Raw genomic sequence first — 23185 nt, forward strand, 5'->3', positions numbered from 1 at the left:
GTTCACCTGTAGTCAGGTCCACCATGCCGCACTTTGGAAGACCCACACCCCTCAGCATGTAGAGAAAAGCCCCCAGGCATAGAGTCACACCTGCAGACAGGTGAGTACTCCTCAAACATGCTATAATATTGTAACTTGCACTAGACAGGGTTAGAAAAGAGACTCTGGTAACTCAAAGGTTCTACTTGCTATCTACAGCAACGACATATAGCATGGCTCATTCCAGCATACACACGTTATTTTAAAATATGCCACTGGCACTTGGGAAAAATGTAATTTATTTGCACTGCTTCCATTCTTCTACTGCAGTGTTAGGACTTAACATAAGCATCACTCTTCTATTTCCTATTTACATTCATTTGGAATATTACTACAAATACAATATACAACTCAAAAAACTTATGGGGAAACACAGCTTATGTTTTTTTTCTCTTTACAGGCTTCTCAGTTTCAACTTAAATGGAAATTTGTATGGACATTTTCTGTACATATCTTAAAGGGCAGAGATTACACTGATAAAGCCAAAAGTATTCTGCACAAATACAATACAGAAAACAAAGTACAGATGATGTTATCTGGGGTACAAACACAAACAATACAGTACCATTAGAGTAAATGAGCAACATAATACCCATACTTCATAGAAATAAAACGGCAAACCTGGAGAATGCTCTGACAAATACTAAACATTATATACACAATGAGGTAAATGTACCTTGGTCTCTTGAGAGGTAATTTAAGTTTAAAGCAATTGATATTTTGAAGCATCTCCTTGACATATACAGAAATATCAAACACCCCATTCCGTTAGCACAACGTGAAAGAGGGATATCAAAACACGGTTCATGATATTCAATTCACAAATCTTGTTAAAAAATAAAAACAAATTCACTGAAGTTCCTTTTAAGTTGTAAGAAACAGGTTGAATGTTATTAACTGTATTTTTAAAAGTTTACATTTACAAACAAGATTGCATAATGGGATTGAAAAGTTTAATGTACTGACAATCCTCACAATATCCTAGAAGTCCAGCATTCTTAGAGAGAGGGCCCATTGGTATTCCAGTAATCCAAAACAGAGACAAGAAGGTGCAGTACATGTCCAGAGATAATCCTTAGTATCTCAAAATATCTGAGTTGGCATTTTCTGCCTAACTGTAACAGAACCATTATTTGGAATCACCATGATTTGGAGCCAGAACACTGCCATGGTTAAGAAACAAAAGAAACAGTTGACTTATGATTCTTCCAGTGCAAGAATAAAAATAAGCTTTTGATGATGTGACTAATGGCATACTGATTTTGTCGTGCAATTATCTCTTTGTCATCTTGTTTTATGAAACAGCCTCCATCTGACAGTTCTCAGACATACAGAAAAGAGGTAACCCATGGATGGACTACAAAATCGTGAAGTGACCACTTAGATTTTGTAATAAGAACTGAAGTCTGGGATTCTTGATGGCCATGGCACTGTACACCAACTCAAGGCACTTCTTGAGCACTATCATTATTACAGCAGAATTACAGGCTCAGCTCTTCGGACCTTACCCTGTCTTATGGGGGATACAACTGGCCACTGTTTCTGGCACAACTCCCACTGCCACAGCAGCCACCTTGCTGCTATCCCATTCCTCATCCATGGCTAACGTCAAAGGAGGGCAACCAGCAGGGGCATCCCAAGCCTCATCTGCTCAATCTCCAAATGTGGAGACCCCTCCCTGCCACTTCTAATGACGAAAAAAAAGAGGAAATATGTCCCACAACTTTCATCAGCCATTGTACTCTAGATCTCCAAAGCAGCTCTTCAGTCAAAAGGCTGTGGGGGAGGCAACGGTCTCTGTGTCAGGGACCAGCAAGGAGGAAAGCAGGTTGCAAGAAACAGCTGGAGCCAGAAAGGATGGAGCAGGGATGTCTATGCCCACTAAGTCGTATTTCCCCCATCCCCACTCCTCCTGGCTATTGGCAAAATGAATATAGACACACAATTTACTGAAGGTGTTTTAGCCAAGTTGAACCCTGGAAGGAGAGCATCCTAGGATGGGCAGTATAAACAACTGTGTTTTTAAATGACAAAATTAATTACTCTAATCAAATTTATCTGCAGTTATTGACAGTAATCATGATCCATCCCATCTTTTAAGTTACTTTCATTTTCAATATTAGTCAATTGTGGTTTATCAAACCATCCCTAGCCAAAAAAGGAATTAACTGCAGTAATATGTAAAGTCAATTCAGAACTAAACTCCAACTTTAAAAAAATTCCCTGATTCATTGAAAGTACATTTTATCCACTTGGGTAACAAAAGTATAACTGTAACTCAATCTTTGATTCAATAAAAAATATCTTCGGCAAAAGTGGATTACCTTACATGAAAGTGAGAAATCATGTATTACAACTTTAAATCAGACAAATTTTGGTATGTTCTTAAAATTATATAAAAATAGTTTTAGTGATAAAATGCATTGGTCCCCTGGATTTCATAAAGCAGATCTGGTAGGCTTAGAAATGGCCCAAAAAACCCACAAAAAAAGTACCTGATCACAAGATTAGAGATTATTAAACAAGTAATATAACACAACTATAAAAACAAACCTCTCAAACTCATTCATTTGCTTCAATGAAATTATGGTAACTACAGAAAAAATCAACTTTTTGTAGTCAAAATAGTAATCTCTAAGCACGTTTTCCCCATGATGTTTTTAAACACATAAAATTGACACTAAATTCCTATGTAGTATGTCACTCATTCTAAAATTACTTTGGTTTTAAGACCAAATAGTCTTTCAAATTTATTCTACGTATAAGAGATAAGACATTATCAGAATGCAACTCATTCAGTGTAAATGGCCACTTCCTCTTCCTGACTAAAATACTGTATTGGTTATTAGGACCCTGTATTGGGGAACTGACAGCACTATAAAGTCAAAGTCTTGGCTCACAGCTAGGATAGTTTTTCCTCCCCTTGGAACAAGATCACAGTGATAAAAGGACTTTGAAAACTGCAAAAGCCCTGCAGAGACTTTATAGCATTGGAAGTAAAAACCAGTTATTACAAGCTAGTTTCAACTTAATGTGAGAAGACCATGACAAGTTTGCTTTCAATATTTAACTTGACAAAAACATCTGTATAAATGGAGAAGACCCTATACTCAGAATATTCTTTAGCTACCACCTCTTCCAGATATCAAGGGTGCACTGAATGCATTACATAAATTACATGTAAAGTAAGCAGTTGCAGTGTACGCACACATAAGGAAACACTGAATTAAAAGCTGCCTTCCTCAAAGTGTAGTGAGACCTCAAAATCACACTAGCTCTAACCTCAGTTACAAAGACAGAGGATCCACCAAACATTCCTACATAACCAATGTGACTTTTGCACATCTGTTATCTATTCAAATTACTAACTACCTTTGCCTTCCTGGAAAAAGGCCTATTATTTAACATTAACCATATTCTAATTTTAAATGTAATTCCTTTTTTAAAAAAATAACACTGTCTTTGAACACAGAAAGAAAAAAAATGGCTTACAGAATACCACATAACTTTTCACAAACAGCTAGACAAACTTTCCCTTTTAGAAAAATTAGTCTGTATGATACAAATATTAAAGTACTATAAGCATCTAGAGTGCCACTTGTTATTTTAAAATTATACTTAGACAACACAATTAAAATGCAAAAGCTTGATGTGAGAATATTCAAACATGATCATGCTAACAATTTACTAATTAATGCCACTTCATTTATTTAGTGGCTTAAGCACATTTTGGTAGGAGAATGGCATTTTCAAAATAGAATACCAAATGACATACCACAAAAACCTTTCCAAAAAAACAAAATAGAAAAAGTTTGGGTTACCCACATAAATAAGCTTTTTGAATTCAAACACTATAGGTTTTAACATAGAGACTTTCAGCAATCCTACTCATTTCCATTAGAAAGACACAGAAGTGGCACTTACTGGTATAGTACAATCCCATTTTGAAGGCATGTAATGTTCTGAATAAGTGAAAGAACAATAATAGTATACAAAATACAATTGCATAAATTATGTTCCTCACTACTATATGAGGTCATTTTTAGACTCAAGATAAGAGTTTTATAAGTGTTAGTTTTAAGATCCTGAAAAACTATAGGACAGTACATTCAAAGTCTGAATCAAGGAAACTCTAGTGGTTCAGAATCCTCTGAGAATGTACTAACCAGGAGTAAATCACTTTCTTTAATAATAAGAAATGTTTTATTATAACTCAGTAATCCAACTCCTTTGCCCTTAAAGATGATCTTCAGCACAGCAGAGTTACCTAAAGTTAAGACCAGCAATCATCTTTTTAAAAAACAAGTTTTGTTAATAAAAAATAAAGGTAGACTACACAACATTTTGTAACTGTCCTGGCAAAGAGCGTTCATAGTGCACAGAAAGGACCCACATGGCTGTTTCCTGGGTCCAAAGAAATCCTGGGAAGTTTTTAATTGACTTTATGACACTGCTGCAAAAGGAAGCAACATCCTTCTGTTCCCTCTCAGTGAGGTAGAACAATTGACCTCCCATATTAAAACCCAGGAGCAGATCTGAAGAAAAAAGTCGAGTTCAGGCAAAGCTGCAGAATTACATTTTGATGCCTTCCTGTTGACTGAGTTGTGATAATGTTTTCTTAATCCTCAACGCAGTAAGCCTAGCTGCTCCATTGGCATACCAACATTCTCTCATAATTTTAGCCATTACTCTCAAGGCCTACAAGAAAATACAAGAAAAATAATTAATGCACTTGCCATTTTCCACTTGTTTGGATAAGAATCTTTACCTGTAAATTTTCTTTTTAAATGACAGATATACATTTGTTGTTGTTGTTGTTGTGGAAGCATTATTTGTAATAGCAAATGAGTAGAAATTACATAAATTTCCATCAATAGAATACTGGTGTCAGTGCTGGAAAGCAGGTGGTCAAAGACTGACTCACTTAGCAAACCTGAAAAGGCCAAATCCTAAACCAGAGCTGGGCAAAGCAAAGAAGAAACCTGACCTCACATTAAAATTTTAAGTTTGTACTTTGAAGCATCCAGATCACATTTTTCTTTTGAGACAGGGTCTCACTCTGTCACCCAGAGTGGAATGTAATGGCATGCTCTCAGCTCACTGCAGCCTTGACCTCCCAGGCTCAAGCAATCCTCCCACCTCAGCCTCCCGAGTAGATAAAATTTCTGAAAGACAAAATCTAGCAGCACTCTTATGTCACATGCAAATCCTCTGAGCATGCTGAAATACATTTTATCTGGGCCTGGAGATGTGACTTTGTTGGAGGTAGCAAGCTCTCTTGGTTATCAGAGGTTCTGCTGAGTCCTACAATAGTTTAAGATGTAAAATCAACTACTGAACTGAACAGCTTTTTATAGCTTTTAAGCTACAAAACTTCAAACCTGGAGGAATATTCCCTGCTTTACCAATATTATAATAGTAACAGCTAGCAATTAAGGAGAGGTTAAAGAAGATTTGTCTTACGAATCCTTAAATCTGCAATTACAAAAACATTTCTAAAACTTTTTGTTAGAGCTGTTGAGAAGCTCAGACACTGTTGGAAAAAAGCATTTTCCACAAATTCCTGGTTAACGGTCATCTAGGCAATCAGATGAATGAAATGGAAAATCATTTGAAACACCTTTGTAATCACCTTATCTGAGTTCCTCACCTTACAAAGGGATATTAAGGTCCAGAGAACTGAAGTGATTTGTTCAAGTCAGATCCTTAAAATGGTAGCCAGGCTGGTCTAGAATACATGTCTCCTTATTCCTGTCCAGTAACTGTCCACCATTCTGGGTTGTCCTGGCTGAAGGGAGGCATTCATTTAAAAAGTATGTGCCTTAAGTTTGCCTGGCAGATCTAAGCTATGTTCTGATATGTAAAGGCCACTGCAAATGTTCCATAGCCCTTTCACTGTGCTTACAATTGAATATGAAAACCAAATTATTCTGTTTTTACACATTGGTTTGACTGCTATGAAAAAGAAAATTCTTGTCTGTTTTCCTTAAAGAACAGTAGCAAATTTTCACTTACTCAGCAGAAGCAGTTTAGAAAATTGCCTAATATCAAAAAGAAATACTCACTTCACAGCTCTGCCATCTGTTTGGGATATTTGGCCTTAACTTCTGTTCACAAACGACTTTTCTCATTTCTTCAACTGATGGGTCAGAAGGTACAAGATCATAATAAGGCAGCTGGTAATCTTCATGAATACCTGTATTAGTTTAAAAGAAAATTAAATTTTGAAGAATTTATTCAGCTAATGCCAAACCATTAAAAAGATCACCCGAGAGCCCTAGTACAGTGTCTCATTACTAAAGTAGGTAGGTGGAACTGAGATGAATAGCTTTCTCTATCTCATCTACATCTGTATTCACGGGCCACTTCCCTGAGTTGATATTGAGCCCACACCTTGAAACTAAGTATTGCCAAGAGATCAATAAAGCCTATTTGAAATGACAGTAAACTATGAGCTGTGATGACCAGATTGGCATTTTCCCCTAGAGCCCTACTGTGCAGCAACTGAGATTCTATTCTGTGAGTGAACAGGCTCTCACTTCAGTGAGACATGAATCGTATGAGGCAAGTTTAAGGTTTCTCTACTTGCTTTCTGTACTTGCATCTGTCAATAATATGTCCTATTTACTACAATACAGAGAAATACTCTGTCCCTCACTGCCTCAAAAACAGAAGGCACTAGGTCTCAGCCAAGCCTAGGTCCCCAAGCCTAAGAGACTGTTTCCTGGGTAAACATTAAAAAGTGCTCCATCTAAAAAGCTAGAAGTTAAAACAAACTCTAGAAAACACCACAATAGTAACATAATTGTATTCTGTGTATGTAATCTACAACTATCAAGTTGGAGAAAACAGCCGCAATCTCAAAGAAAAAAAATAAGTTTGTCACCCAGGTACATGCTAGAAACAGCTTCCTAGGTGAGCCTCTCAAGCAGCTGTCCTTTCTAAAGAACTATATTCCAATATAACAAGGGGTTGGATTCTGATGAGTCTCAAGATTCAAATGGAAACAGTAAGAGAATACACTAGGCTAGAGCTGTGCATGTGTACACCATGGCACTGTCCCCTCCCAAAGATTTCATCGCCTTTGTTTTCTCTGGCACTTGGTGACCTCCTGTTTCAGATGATGGACTGTACATAATTTCATTCAACAAAAAAAGAAGACAATTCTTGAACAACTTCTGTTCATGACAAACTGTTGGGGGAAAGGGGAACAATTTACCACCAATGGAACATCGTCGAGCAATTTCCCAGAATACTAAGCCCATTGCATAGATGTCAGCACGTTTGAAGGATTCAAAATGTTTCATATTTATGGAATCATCGAGAACTTCAGGGGCCATGTACCTAAAAGAAAATTTGCAAAAAGAACTTTGAAAGTCATGCCCTTAATGCCACATTGTGATGAACATCCACTCAGACATTTCTCTATACATAGACAGCTGCACACAATATTACCTAGCAAACATCAAGAAAAATATTAAATGCACACACTGGTTTGCACATTAATGATGTCAACTGAATCCCACAAAATGCTGAAACAGCAGTTTCAAGCTACCTGCCTCATGATCTTGGTTTCCAATGAAAGACACACATACATCATTGTAACCATTTAAGATGTCCTAACGTACACCACCTATACATGTACTAGGCAGAAACCATGCATTTGAATCTAGAAGTCTTCTCACTGAGGATGAAAGGAAGGGCAGGAATATACTCCAGGGAAAAAGAAAATAGATACAAAAGAATGCCAGTTCTGCTACTGATGCTACACTAGGGGGTTCTGAAGCTTCAAAAAACTACTAAAATTATGGGTCAGGACCCACAGAGACCTGCAGCAACCACTGCCAAGCACCCCTTAGCCGGTTGAGAGTTGAGAATCCCCAGTGAATCCAGAAATCTCAAAATCGTACATGCAATTTGAATAGACTAATGCTGCCAGCTCTCCGGCTCTCTCCAAGGCCAAGGCAGTAGGTTTGAAAAAATGCTGTGACAACATGTGAAAAGGGCTTTGTGTCAGAAATGCCCAGGTTCAAATCTTAGCTCTCTGGCTTATCATCCACATGAAGCTGGGCAAATTCTTTAACCTCCACAAGGTGGTTTCCTCATCTGTGAATTAAGGGTAACAACACCTGCCTAATTAAGTTCTTTTGAAGACTCATGGACTCAACACATATCTACTGAGGATCTACCATGTATTAGGCATTGTGAAGGATGCTGAGAATACAAGTCTGCTCTCATGCTGCTTGCACCTAATAGAATATGCAGGCAAATAAACAAACAGTTACAACATAATGCATAAGTGCCTCAATGGTCCCAGTTCAGTGTGCTATGGCAGCCCTTGGAGGGACTCCTAAGAGTCTTGAGGATCAGAAAAAGCTTCCTAAAGGAAAGGTGGGTATGTGGCTGAGAAACAGTAGGGTAATGTATGCTCCAGGGGATGGCATGTGCAAAAGTTCTAAGAAAGCAAGAAAGACATATTTTCAGGGACTGAAATATTAAAACAGCAGGGCTAGCTACAGCACAGTATTTGAGAATGGTGTTAAATCAGACAATATAAGTAAAAGACCTATTAGCTAGATGATTGGCACATAATAGGTGCCCTATAAATGTGAGTTACTACTGTTATTATAATTAACATGACTAATATTTTCTGGAAGGGCAACCTTCCATCAGCAGGCATCTTTTTAAGTCAGGTAACTTTGGCTTCAGAGCAGGCAAGACCATGAGATCTTCTTGCCTGTTGGCAATCTAATAAAGTACAAGCTTAAGCTCAGTTCAGTGATGATACGTACACATAAAAGAGAAGGTGAAAAAGGTGATTTCAGAAGATATTAAATACATTTGTTCAAAAGTATACCTTTTTGTTCCCACTCTGTGGTTTGGAGCAATATCAATTGTATCTGTAGCTGAATCATGTCTTACTGCCAGTCCTAAGTCTGCAATACAGCAAGTTCCATTCTTCTTTACCAAGATATTCTTTGATTTCAAGTCTCTGTGAGCAATGGCTGGCTTTCCTAAAGAATCAAAAATTAAACATGACTGCTTAAAAGGTAACACCAATCACAACTCATACCTTTAGGTTCAAAAGTCTCTTCTCCTAACCCAAATGTATCAAATCATTTCAGCCCACATGACCAACAATACCTAAGCCATTACTAAATAAACTCAAGTGAATCATTACACCAAAAGTCATTGAAATTATATTTCTTTAAAGAAAATGGGACAATAAAAATAGATTAATGACTCCAAGACTGGGGGCAAAAAATCTTATCAGTTTATCTGTTGGTGCCTTATGAATTCTTTATAAGAAACTTAGCCATAGACTGATATTCCAGCAGCCCAGGAACCATGCATGTAGATTATGACTTCCCTATCAATTGAAATGTACTCAGTATTAGGTGTATTATCTTTGATACTAACCACTAGAATATGTGTTATTAAAAACACCTGTAATCCTTGCACTTTGGGAGGCCGAGGTGGGAGGATCACTTGAGGTTAGGAGTTCGAGACCAGCCTGGCCAACATGGTGAAACCTTGTCTCTATTAAAAATACAAAAATTAGCTGGGCATGGTGGCAATGTGCTTGTAATGCCAGCTACTTGGGAGGCCGAAGCAGAAAAATCGCTTGAACCTGCAAGGTGGAGACTGCTGTGATGTGAGATTGTACCACTGCACTCCAGCGTGACAGAGGGAGACTCCGTCTCAAAAGAAAAAAAAATTATAATGTGGAAAACTTGAACCTTTACACACTGCTGGCAGGAATGTAAAATGGTTCACATACTTTAAGAAAATAGTATAGCAGTTCTTCAAACCATTAAATAGTGTTATCATATGCTACAGGAATTCAACTCCTAGGTATATACCCAAGATAACCCAAAACATGTACCAACATAAAACTTATACACAAATGTTCATTACAGCATTAGCTACAATAGCCAAAAGAAGAAACAAACCAAATGCCCATCAGCTAATGGATATACAATATGTGGTATATCCATACGCTGAAGTATTACTCAGTCATCAAAATGACTGAAGTACTCATACATGCTACAACATAAGTGAACCTTGAAAACATGCTAAGTGAAAGAAGCCAGTTATGAAAGACAACATATTGTATGATTCGTTATATAAAATGTGCAGAATAAGCAAATCTATAGACAGAAAGCAGCAGCTGTTGCTTAGGACTAGGAGTTTGGGGGGAAAGGTGAGTGACTGCTAGTGCCTACAGGGTTTCTCTTTGGAGTGATAAAGATATTCTAAAATTGACTGTAGTGTTTGTTGGTTGTGCAACTCTTGAGTATTCTAAAAACCACTGAATTTGAAGTGGGTTTGAACTGTATGATGTGAATTATAACTCAATAAAACTGCTATAATCAATAATAACAATAATTACAAAGATGGAGCTGGTTAAGGTGTGAACTGGTACTTATACTGTATGTAAAGTGGGGAATGGGGGAGCCACTGGGTTGCAAGTGGAAAACTGCTAGAGCAGAGAGCTATACTGGCATCTGAAATCCTACATGGCACAAAAACCATAGCATAAAATTACATAACTAAAACTTAGTATTTAATTTTTCAACTGTAAAACTATCTCATGCAGTCTCCTTATCTCAAGGTCAAATATAATTATTAGATGGCCAGATAACATTTATATAACATGCTGAAGTTTTCAAAGCACTTTCTCATTTAATACTACACATAAAAATATATTCACTTAGACTCGAATTCTGAAACTAAAATCCTCAAAAATCAAAGATTGAATGCTACTTTTAAAAATTAAAAATAAAAAATCAGTTTTGTTACAATGACTAGAGAATCTCTAAACAAATTTCCAGATTCCTAGCTCTACTTGAAACTTTGAACTGAAAGATAAAATGTTCTCATCTAAAAATTTTGTTTGAAATATCTCCAGTTAGGCTACTTACTATTTTCCTTCTTTCTTTCTTTCTCTTTTTTTTTCTGAGACAGGATCTCACTCTATTACCCAGGTTGGAGTGTAGTGGCATGATGTCTGCTCATTGCACCTCGACCTCCCAGGCTCAGGTAATCTTCCTACCTCAGTCTCCTGAGTAGCTGGGACTATAGGTGTATGCCACCATGCCCAAATAATTTTTTGTATTTTGGTAGAGATGCGGTTTTGCCATGTTGCCCAGGCTGGCCTTGAACTCCTGCACTCAAGCGATCTGCCCACCTCAGACTCCCAAGGTGTTGGGATTATAGGAGTGAACCACCAGGCCTGGCCTCCACCTTCTATTTTCATAGACATTATTCATGGAAATTTAAAGCTTAAATAATAAAATTGCTAATAGAGTTACCTTGGGTACCAACAATCTCCATGTGAAGATGGGCAAGACCGCTCGCTGTGGACAGAGCAAGTTTTATCATTCCTTCCACAGTAACTGTGTATCTGTTTAAGTAATCAAAAAGGGATCCATGCTCATGATAATCTGACACCAACCAGAGCTGAGTCCAAGTACCATTGTCTGTAAACAGAATTAAGAGCATTTTGGTTGGGCTGTAGACCATTTATGACTTATTTGTTCAAAGGTTATCACTTTTTACTCTCAATCCTGAGTCACATACTGCAATATAATGCCACTTAAGTCTGTATTTCCTTCTACATTCAGTTTATCTTATATTTTATATACACATCCTTTAGTTACTCAGACTAAGTCCCTCTTCTTGAGATAAGGCGAGGATAATTAATCCCATTTAAGAGACAAAGATGGTAACTTTCTTGAGTCGTCACAGATAATTAGTATCAGAGCTGGCACTCTTAAGTGCCTAGAAAAATCCCTGGGTCAGGTTGGGTGCTCAGTGGCTGCTCCTGGAAGGAAAAAAGGCTAAAAACAGGAAGGGAACAGAGAAGAAAGGAAGGAGGTAAGAAGTCTCTGGAGCCCAGTGGGGCCACAGGGGGAATGGAAGAGTATGGGACAAAATCGAAAGCGAGTTTCGATGAGAAATGACAAGCTTTAGTGACAGATTGTATACACAGTTCACAAAGACGCAAGATAAGATGATTGATTCCAAGGTTGCTAGCTTAGAAAAACAGAAATAGTGATACCTCTAACACATGGGGAAGCTGAAATAGGAACTGAAATGTCAGGAGAAAAAGCTGGAAAAGCTGGGACTAAACTCAAACAACTAAGAATGTGGGTTCCAAAATTTCCTCTGTAAGCCAACACATGATTTTAAAACACGTTTTCTCATAGGAATAATGGTAAAGCTAGGCTCCTAGGCTAGACTGGTCCACAAAAGTCTAATTTAACCTGGAAGTAGCTAGAAAACCACATATTTAATTAAGCTATGAAGTAAGAAAGCATTACAACATTAGGAGACAGCACAATCCAATAAAAGATGCATGCTTAGAGTCATTCTGACCTGGATTGGAATCCATGGCCTGCCTGTTATTGATGCTTTCTTAGCCAACCAGCCTCTGTTTCTCCTTTTATACAACAAGAATAACATCTTATTTTGTAAGACTGTTAAGATTTAAAAAACAAAATACTAGATTCTTTAGGCAAGAAGTACATAATTTAAACTGTGCTCTTTCTTTCCCTGCTGGTTGTAAAACAAAAGAAAAAATCCATATTGACACGAAACAGCTTCTATTTTGAAGATATTTACTTGAAGAAGAAAAGCAACTCCGATTAGAAGAGATTAAGAAAGGAATGGGAACTTTTCAGAAGATTTTGGAAGAGATTTCTGGGTACATTTTAAAGGATGTAGTATTTACTTGTCCTTCATGAACTTTATAAACTGATTCTGTCCAAACTCGCACCCTTGCTTTAGGTACATCACTAGCTTAGTTGCATGCCTCTTATCTATTACTGAATTTTGAAAAGTTCACCAATACAAGAAATAAAGAGGAAGACAGGCAGATGGAAGAAAGGGAGACTGCAGAGGTTACTGACAAGAAAGGCAGAAGGAAGGTTATATATAAGGGGTCATACATATAAAGGGCTGCTGGGGGTGGAATTAACTAAATCAGGAGAAGATAAAGAAGTGGGAAGGAGGAGCTAGGCTCAGAGAAAATACATTAAGCCCTGAAAAGGAGAAAGAAAGGGAGTAGGGAAGAGCCAGTAGGGTCAGCTAGTTCCCATGGTGACCACCAGATGACAGCATCAGCTTGGTTAGCAGTTCAGGGCACAGACTCACCAACATTTTGTGCTGCTGTGTTTCTAACTTGGAATGTGACAAAAACCAGACACGGGGTGAGGTTTAAGCTTTAAAATGCAGATTTAAGAGTTGCCAACACGGCAGAGTTTGCAACCATGAGTGTGGGTACATTCTTGAAAAAGAAATTACCATTTGTAGAATCAGTACCTTCATATGAACCAGTGAGAAGAGTAAGACTTGAGAAAACAAAGACAACTATAAAGAAATAAGAAGGAACAATGAAAGTCTAGGGTCACTGAACATAGTAAATAAAGAAAAGGTTGTTTTAAGACTTGGGGGAGGAAATAAATGGTGTCAGAGGCAGAAACGAAAATGAGAACTAAGGATTTGGTCAGGCTGATTACTACTTGTGTTTTATTTTTAACTTAAGTAATATTGCATTGTCGTGTGCCATTGATACTCACTACCTACATCAATCATATACATCACTGCCCCATCCTAATCAAATACTATATACTTCCACATATGATGCAATAAGATATATATAATATCCTTCCTTACTGTGTATTTTGAGAAAACCAGTAAAACTCCAATTAGGTTTAGCTTGTAAATCTAACTACTAGTTTTTAGAAAACACAGAGGAACAAGTTAAGAGACACTATGGAAATTCGATTAGCAAAATCCAGAATGTGATAGGCCCTACAGGACAAACAATCCAATTTCTTCAACAAATAAACTGCAAGAGAAGAAAAAAGATGAAGGGGGACCTAAAGATTTTAAAAGACATAAGAGAAATATCAAACAAATGCAACGTGTGGACTTAGGATCATAATCTGAATAAATAACTTTTTAAAATAAGAGACAATTACAGAATTTGAACCTAAATGGATATTTGATAACATTTGAAAAATTAACAATGGTAGTGTGGTTGTTTCATAAAAACATTTCCTCATCATTTGAAGATACAAATTACATTTATAAGTGTTTATGGATGAAAAGATGTTATCTGGGACCAGCTTCAAATAATGCAGTTAGGGCAGAGTAGGCTGGACTAGATCAATTATGATGGCAGTGATCTGACCACTGTTGACGCTGGATGATGAGGGATCAGTGTAACTACTCTGCTTTTCCACACACTGGAAATTTTCTAAAAAAAAAAAAAAAAAAAAGCAGTACATGCTTGTAAATAAATCTGAAAACCCAGAGAAACTAAAATAAAAATCACCCATAATTACAAGTGAGATTAAAAATTGTTAACATTTGAATAAATATTGCTAAGAAAATGGAAGGTGAGAGAAGGAAAACGATGACTATAGGTCCAGCCAAGCTAAGCAATAATGACAGCATTTTTTTTTTTTAAATAGAAAAGCTGGGAAATACATTTGACTCAGGGGTAGGGACAAGTGTGGAGCTGAAATACAAGTCTCTGACAGAGGCAGTGAAAGTAGGAATTGTGGGCATAAAGGTATTAACAAAAGTTAAGAAAGCGGCAGCAGCAGCAGTCTGAGATCACTGCTTGCAGTCTCCACTCATTTTGACTCCCTACCAACAGGGTTCCTTCCTTCTTCAGCATCTGACCTGACGCTGGGCCTCAGGCACTGGCACGATAGAGAAAGCAGGCGTCCATATGGTTACCTATGGCAGGGTGGTTGAAGAAACCTTTTCTCTCTTTGAGTTTACCAAAAGATTCATCTATTTAGCCCTTGGCAACTCAGAACACTGACAAGTTATTTTTACTCTCCCCATAAATAAGGTCAATAGTCTATATTGAAACATCCTATTGGTCAGGAAGAGATTAAAAGGAAATGGCTATCTGAGCCCTATTCTCAAATTTTGAGCAAGTTTATACATTTTTTTCTATACCATGACTATTCTCAAAAACTAACTGCCCTAAACTAAACCTACCAAAGTACATAGCTTTTTTAAATAGCTCTTTCACATTTTATAAAACAATAAGGGATTTTATGAATATGTTATCAAGAGTCAAGAAAATTTTTAAGAAGTTCCTAGTTCTATTACTAAAGTTACTAATATATTATATTTGACTTAATGGGTCTAATCTACATGACAGACATTGATTTCTCATCTACTCTGATGATGTTTAATCTCCATATCTGTAAAGACTTGAAGAGATTTTGTTATAGACAAGATAAGGAAAAGCTAACGTTACTGACCTTTATTGTCTGCTGCTATAAATCCCAAGATGTTTTCATGACGTAACATTACAGTTTGATAAATCTCTGCCTCACGGAACCATGAACGTTCTTCTCTAGAGGAGAATATCTTAACAGCAACTTCTTCTCCCCTCCACTTTCCTCTCCAAACTTCTCCAAATCGACCTTTGCCAATGCTTTCTTGTAACACAATAGTTCTCGCAATTGTTCTCTGAACAAGCAATGGTAAACCTGAAGATAAAAATAAACAGTACTCAACACAACAGTATTACACGTTTCAAACATCACAATAGGCACTAATGAGTGATCCAGAAAACTATCCCTTGAGGAACTTATCTCACTGGGGAGGTAGTTATTACATTTGCAATAAAATAACTAATTAAAAAAGGAAAATAAGATAATAAATATAATAAAAGAATCCAGAAACTCCTGCTAGAGAGTCAAGGTAGGCTTTGTAAAAGTAAGTTGAATTTTGACTATTCCTTAAGTACAGTGGTTAGGTAGAAAGAATGTGCAGCAAAGGTAAAAGGAAATGAATGACACATGTTTAGGGAAAAAGCTTGGGTAATCAGAGAGAGGATATATGTGGCAAAGCAGTGAAAGAGAGGGTAAACTATTACCAGAAGATGAAGAGTACTGTATATCAAGCTCAAAATAACCAATAAGAGCTTTAGGTAAAAGATGAACCTTTAAAGATTTCTGAGGAGCTGGGAGTGAGATAATTTTAAAATCTTATTTTAGAAAGATGAGTCTGGTAACGGTTTCACTGATGGGGGGGAAAGGATGTGAACACAGAAACACCGAAGTAAATTCTGGGTTTTTAATAAATCAGTAAAAATCACCACAGAAACTATTTCAAGGCAAGCAATTTACTTGCTAACAACTGGCTACGTAGGCAACACTAGTATCTTACAGAACAATGCCAAATAACTTACCTTGGTAATGGAGCACTGTTTTTCCACTAATTGAACTTGGCTTTCTCCAAAATATGCATTTTTAAGTATTGCCATACTTATTTCATTTAAAAGGATTTACTACCTACCTGCAACATTAAAGTGTCACTATATGTGAGACAATCACTCAATATCCTATCCCCCATCTGACAAGTGTCATTTTAAATTACACTGACACTAACAAAGAAAATCCAGTGTTCATTATGCTCCTCACTAGTATCTTCTTTATACCACCTATGTACACATAAATTTGTGTCATTTATAATTTATAGTCAAAGCTGCTTGGTAAATCAAATTAACCCAATGATAGTAAATGAAATTATCTGATCTCTTTGGTTCCCTGATGTGAAATGCTTATAAATCCATATGTTAACTCTTCAAAGCAATCAGAAGCTCTTCTTCTCTCATCTTTAAGTTTCTTAAATGGGTTCCTTTACTCCTCTTGCTCTACCCTCCCCACCTCCTGCAAAGCAGTTAGCAGTCTAACTATAAATAACTGCTTGTGTTTATAAGGAGACTGCTAGTTAGATCTGTCAGAAATCCTTACTTGAATCAAGGAGCCCTTTTGTACTATGAATAATCAATTTTAATTATGTTTTTTGGTGTAGATACTAATTTATAACATTGTCTGAAAGCCTTGTAGAGGGCCACACCACAGACTTAAAAGTATACTTAAGTGTTAATTTCAGGAGATTAATTTGGAAATTACAAAGGCCAGCAACAAAATAGAAAAAGGAATCACAAAGTCTGAAAACACCTGACAGGTTCAGGACTTATGTAGATGGTATGGTCAAGAAAGGCCAACAGGATGAGAAAAGTTTTTGTCTTCCCCTTTATTACTGGATTCTAGATGTAGAATTAAAATTAAAAAGCAAATCTTGATCCATTATATTATCTATGTTAGATTACTTCATATGAATAGTTGAGTATTTAAAAAAAGGTAACAGTTGACCAGGCACAGTGACTCACAGCTGTAATCCCAGCACTCTGGGAGGCCGAGGCGGTACCTGACGTCAGGAGCTCGAGACCAGCCTGGCCAACACGGTGAAACCTGGTGTCTGCTAAATATTCAAAAGTTAACTAGGCGTGGTGGCACACACCTGTAATCCCAGCTACTTGGGAGGCTGAGGCAGGAGAATCGCTTGAACCTGGGAGATGAAGGTTGCAGAGAGCTGAGCTCATGCCACTGCACTCCAGCCTGGGCAACAGAGAGAGACTCCTGTCTCAAAAAAAAAAAAAAGTAACCATTTTCTTCTAAAGACAAAACTGAACAAGACTAATTTACATCTCTATATTCTCTGCTCTACTCTTTTGCACCTTTAGGACTGTTGGAGAGAAAACTTCAAAAGGGAAACAGGGGCTGTGCAGCTTCACATGCAGTGAACAGGAAATAAGACCTGAACAACATGCATATATTACAAGCGCTCATAAGCTGCCCAAGCTATAGCAAACACTGGCCTAGGAGACTCATGTTCAAAAGCTGGCACATATGCACATGTGCACACTCACACACTTGAGGTACAGCTGCCAGAACTCAGTTCTTCATTGTATTCCCTGAAGTCCCCAAGTTAAAAGCACAGTCTTTAGAGGTAGAGATAGGGCCTTTCCTTAATTATGGTCACAGTAGTGAGTAATAAACACATGAATTCAGAATGTGAAATGGTTATATTTTTTTCTCAATTAATCAAAGAACTAAAACAAAGTATTAAAAACACACATTTTACTTATTCACAAGCACTAGTCTCATGCCTAAGGTGGCATTAAGGATTTATAATGAATAGAAGGGAAACAGATGGCATTTTCTGCTATATTCAACAGAAGATGGCTTCTGCCTGGATAGGTTTGAAGGGAATTCAGTACACAATGAACTATGACAGGCAAAGGAGGCCTTAAACTAAGTTTTGTACAATGCAGTCAACTGATACTGTATGTGAGATTTTTCTTCCAAATATGTTTTCAATAAGAGTAACACTTGTCATTTGGACATAACTTTACAATTTACCAAGTGCTTTCATGCAAACATTTTGTCTCACTTGAACTCACAACAATCCAATGATGAGTACAGAGCGGGATCCAACACTTTCATTTAAAGATGAAATAACTCAAGCATGAGACATTGGTTAACTGCCCAAAGCCAAAGAGCCAGCAAGCAATGCAGACAATTTTGCAGGGTAAGGCATAGAGGGAGAGAAGCTTCAGACAACAGAGAGCTATGGTCCCTGATGGATCTAGAAATATATATAAAATGGAAACAATAATATCATTCTTTTTCATGTTTATATCTTAAATGGTAAATGAAAATATTCTTATTCAGTAATCAACTGCCACCCACCCACTAATTCCTTTAATCCGGTGGGCTTATTCCACTGTGGCAAATGGCATGAGCTGCTGTGTCTTCCCAGAGTAGAAGTTTACCAACAAGAGAATAGGTCTGAGGAATTAATTCCAAATGATCTGTAGCTATCCTGATTTTCTGTGGCTCTGTTCCTTGCTTATCACAGTTTTGGGCAGGATTACTTCTAGAACGAGCAAAATCTTCCTTGGAAAATCTGAACCAGGAATAAATGGGAAGTCCCAGGAAAGCTATTAAAATAGCCTCTCTCCATCATTCCTGCCCAAAGACACCTTCAGTACTAAGACTGCTCCATCTAAGTCCAAACTCTCAATGCCTTCCTTGCACAACTGTCTCAGGAGTCTCTAAGGTTGCCTTCTGGGACTTGGGCTCAAGTATATATCCTAGCAGTCAAGTAGAGAGCTCTCTTATTGAATACATATGGTCAAATTCTACAGAAGAATAATTCAGGTAATATAATCAGTTTCTTCATTCTTAAATGAATGGATATGCATACATACCAATATACATTCATTTCCTTAAAATAATAGACATTTGTCATTACATGAGCTTTCTGCAACATTAGATGTGATTTTTGCTTCAGAATTATATTCTTAGCCAGTCACAACTTCTGCTTTAATATTCCTTTAATATCATTCGATTATAAAATTAGCAGGTTTTTTTTTTTTTTTTTTTAGACGGAGACTCACGCTGTTGCCCAGGCTGGAGTGCAGTGGTGTGATCTTGGCTCACTGCAATCTCCGCCTCCCAGGTTCAAGTGATTCTCCTGCCTCAGTCTCCCGAGTAGCTGGGACTACAGGTGCATGCCACCACACCTGGTTAATTTTTTTGCATTTTTAGTAGAGATGGGGTTTCACCAAAATTAGTGAAATTTTCATTACATATGCTTTCCAAATTTTCACTTCATTCCTGAATTTAGCCCTTATTTGAAGATGATTCATACTTTTCAAAGGACGGTATATCTCATTTAAAAGTCTTAACAAACCACTTGAAGTGTTTTTATCAACAGTATGGGTTCCATATTTTTGATGAGGAAACAGGAGCCGAAAGAGGAAACATGTTTTAACCAAGATTATATAGCCAATCTATGATAAGGCTTGCCTTGGAACCTAGATTCTATTTATTCTTAGTCAAGTATCAAATTCTAAAAACATAGGAGACAGGGGTGTTCCTTGATAGTCTTCCAAACCTCATGCAAGAAAATGTAAAAGATAGCCGCCCTTCAGTTTAAACATGAAGCACTGCTATGCCAAAATCTACCCTGGGATGACTGACAATTAGCTCTCCACAAATGTCGACAAACAGAACTGAGAAAGGCAAACCTCATTAGGGGCCAAAACTACATTAAATAAGAAGGTGGCTAGACATTTTTCTGAAGTGAGAAAATGACATAAGAGTTCATTAGTTTAATTTTTAAAAATGAGGCCTGTACTAAAGACAATTTCATATAATGTTTAAAAAGCAAATAACCTTCACAATTCAGAATACATTTGTCATGCCTGTTTTCAAATATAAACATCAAACTACTAAATAATCCTGAATAGAATGGGTTAGCTGCAGATGGTTTGAAGATCTTGATCTTCAGCTTCATCTGTATAAGAATAATTGTTTTTATCCTTTCTACCTCACAGTGATGAAAAGCAAATTTGATGATACAGGTGAGAATGCTTTGAAATCTATACTACTATGGAACTGACTTCTGACTCATTTTAACAGTTAAAGTAAGTTCCAATCTATTTTAAACTAGCCACAGGCATATATATAGCAAGCTTAAAGATTTTTATTGGGTTCAAACCTGTAATATTATTTATCTCACATTCTAACAAGTTGGGTTATTAAAAAACCAGTAAAATAAATACCACTTAATTTTTAAAAGACTTCTTAGGAAAAAGGAGAAACAATTACATTACCTGAGCCAGAACCTGACGTTGTCATATCATAAATTAAGTCTTTCAATGTAGTACCCTCTGAAATAAAAGGGCGATCTAATGAAGGATCCTCTTCATTAGGCACTCGATGGTGAATGACTGTGCGGTTGTGGCAGATATAGACCATCAACATGAGTGAGACACAGACGAAGCACACCGGTCCAGCAATGACAGCTGCCAGTTCCACGGGACCAAGACCAGGTGATGGCTTCACTGAAAAAGGGCCTCGAGTGAAACAAACATCAACAACAACAAAAACACTGTAGGTGGCAACCCCCATTTTCCTAATCCTACACAATTCCTGCAGCTGGCCACTGCCACCACTTAGCCGAAGAGCCTCATTACAACAGCTTATAGTGCTCAAACCCAGAACAAGTGAATCAGTCAGTCTTCTCCCACTAGGCCTCCTTTTATGAACACCAGCTCTGTCAGTACCCACCTACTCTTCCTGTATTCTTCAACCATCATCACAAGGTCAGCTGCCAGCAATATTATAGGACCTTCCCCATTTATCACATCAGGTTACTAATACCAATAACCTGTAACAATACCCATTAACATCTCCTTAATAATCATCTTGTTTTTTTAAAGTATGTTTAGCTTGTCTTCTTGTTCTAAGGCCAGTACATGCTCATGGCAGGGAAAATAAAACCCGAACAACAACAACAAAATCAAAACAAACAAAAAAACCAAAACACATATGTCTTCATCACTCCCCAACAACTCACATTTTAGTACATATCTCTACTAATTTTTTTTTTTTTTGAGATGGAGTTTCACTCTTGTTGCCCAGGCTAGAGTGCAGTGGCGCGATCTCAGCTCATTGCAATGTCCGTCTCCCAGGTTCAAGGGATTCTCTTGCCTAAGTAGCTGGGACTACAGTCATGCACCACCACACCTGGCTAATTTTTGTATCTTGGTAGAGATGGGGTTTCACCATGTTTGTCAGGCTGGTCTCAAATTCCTGACCTCAAGTGATCCACCCACCTTGGCCTCCCAAAGTGCTGAGATACAGGTGTGAGCCACTGTGCCCAGCCCATTTCTCCATCAATTTTTTAAAAGGCAAAACATATCCTTTGTTTTTTTAACAGAGTTTTCATATATATATATATTTAGGTTATTTTAACCTCCTGGACTTTTAAGTCCAGATCATTTTCTTGTAACTTCTACTAATAATTAAGATTTTCTGGTTGCTTCAGAACATTACAATTATTTTGACATTCATCCTGGGCCTTACTGGTTTACTGCTTACCACCACTTCATTCATATCACATCTTTCCCATTCTCGAGATCTTTAGTAGATTAATCTCTTATCACACAGAATCCTATTTCTAGTAATTTCTTTCAGGAAGAGTCTATGGGTCCTCTGTACACTGAACTTAGTTGTGGCAAGAAGGCTGTTGCCTTTCTATATAAAAAATCTTGGCCTATTTCAAGAATTTTGGATAACAGCAAGAATGTTCCATTTGCCCTCTGATATTTAAGCAGAAAATGTGAACTTTTGTTTTTGCCTTTTATAGGTAACCAACGTTTATGTGTGTTAAATGCTTACATAATTCTTTTATTCTTGAAATTGATAATTTTTATTATATGTGTTTGGATTAATATTTTTCACTAATTCTGTGTGGTATTCTGTCTTCTCTCTGGTCTCATGCCTTTTTCTAGAATTCTGATAATAAGCATATTAGATAGTCTAAATCTGTTCCCTATAACTCTTAATATGCTCACCAACTGTCTTTTCTCTGAATTGTAACACAATTTCTTAAGCTTGTCCCAAACTTGACTATAAAATTATAGCATCCAGTCTGTTGTTCGCTCTCAATAGTGCATTTTTAAAAACATTCATCAGTTGGACTTTTCCTCAGAAAGCAACCTTTAACAACTGTGAAATGTTCTCATTTTATAGTCAATAACTGAAAATAGACCTTAAACTGTTTGAAACTTCTTCCCTATCATGTGGTAAGCCTAGTTCTTAGGATGACATCTAATCTATGTAGTTCAGACTACTTCTTTTGAACTCCTAACTTTTCATTGGTAATTTTTTGCTGTTTGCCTATCCTAGAGCTGGAAATGAGAAGTGTATATATGTTCATTAGAAACAAGAAATGAAGTGACTTCTTCACAAGGTTTTGCAAATCTCTACTCAGATATTTTGAGCTCAAATGGGAAATTCTGGAATTATCCTTTTCTTTGCCACGTTATAACTCCAGATGCCTTCATCAAAGTCACAAAGATATTACAGTCCGACCAGCCCTTACCACAGGGAGCTGCATTATCATGCACAACAGGTGGAGGGCTGCCTCCCTTCTGAAACCAGAAGGACTGGCCTTTTCCTTCTGTGCTACAGCAATGCTTCCTCTTTTAATCAGCACAAGGCCTAGACCAACTCTGAGTGGAAAGTGAGCAACTGTGTCTGCTCCTCTAAGAACTGAAGCCAGGTGCTTCCTAAAGGGAACTGAGAGTTTGCCCCATACCCTAACTTTCCCCTAGTCCCTCATCTAAGTTATTGGGTAGATTTTTCAATGACTAACCTTTCTTATATGACTAGTCAATTCTTCACTAGTCTGGTATCATCTGTACTGTAAATTGCAGAAGTTCCTCAAAAGTGTTGGCATGTGG

General features: G+C 37.2%; 1 protein-coding gene across 6 annotated transcripts in view; it reads right to left on the minus strand.

Moving 5' to 3' along the window:
* Positions 1–217: 217 nt before the first annotated feature.
* The window catches only part of TGFBR1 (transforming growth factor beta receptor 1), a 50835-nt gene continuing 27867 nt past the window's right edge, over positions 218–23185 (minus strand). For 3 of the 6 annotated variants that reach the window (XM_017527815.2, XM_037738234.1, XM_017527816.2), the window contains exons 3-9: positions 20549–20791; positions 15333–15563; positions 11355–11522; positions 8897–9053; positions 7259–7383; positions 6105–6235; positions 218–4737 (exon numbers count right to left, since the gene is read on the minus strand). In XM_017527815.2, coding sequence (XP_017383304.1) covers positions 4612–4737; positions 6105–6235; positions 7259–7383; positions 8897–9053; positions 11355–11522; positions 15333–15563; positions 20549–20791 — 1181 coding nt within the window. In that variant the 3' untranslated portion in view covers positions 218–4611. The remainder of the gene's footprint in view (positions 4738–6104; positions 6236–7258; positions 7384–8896; positions 9054–11354; positions 11523–15332; positions 15564–20548; positions 20792–23185) is intronic. The other 3 variants (XM_017527818.2, XM_017527812.2, XM_017527814.2) reach the window with 3 other exon arrangements.

The sequence above is a fragment of the Cebus imitator genome, unplaced genomic scaffold (assembly GCF_001604975.1).
Source record: "Cebus imitator isolate Cc_AM_T3 unplaced genomic scaffold, Cebus_imitator-1.0 Scaffold51, whole genome shotgun sequence".
In the NCBI taxonomy this organism is placed as follows: Eukaryota; Metazoa; Chordata; class Mammalia; order Primates; family Cebidae; genus Cebus; species Cebus imitator.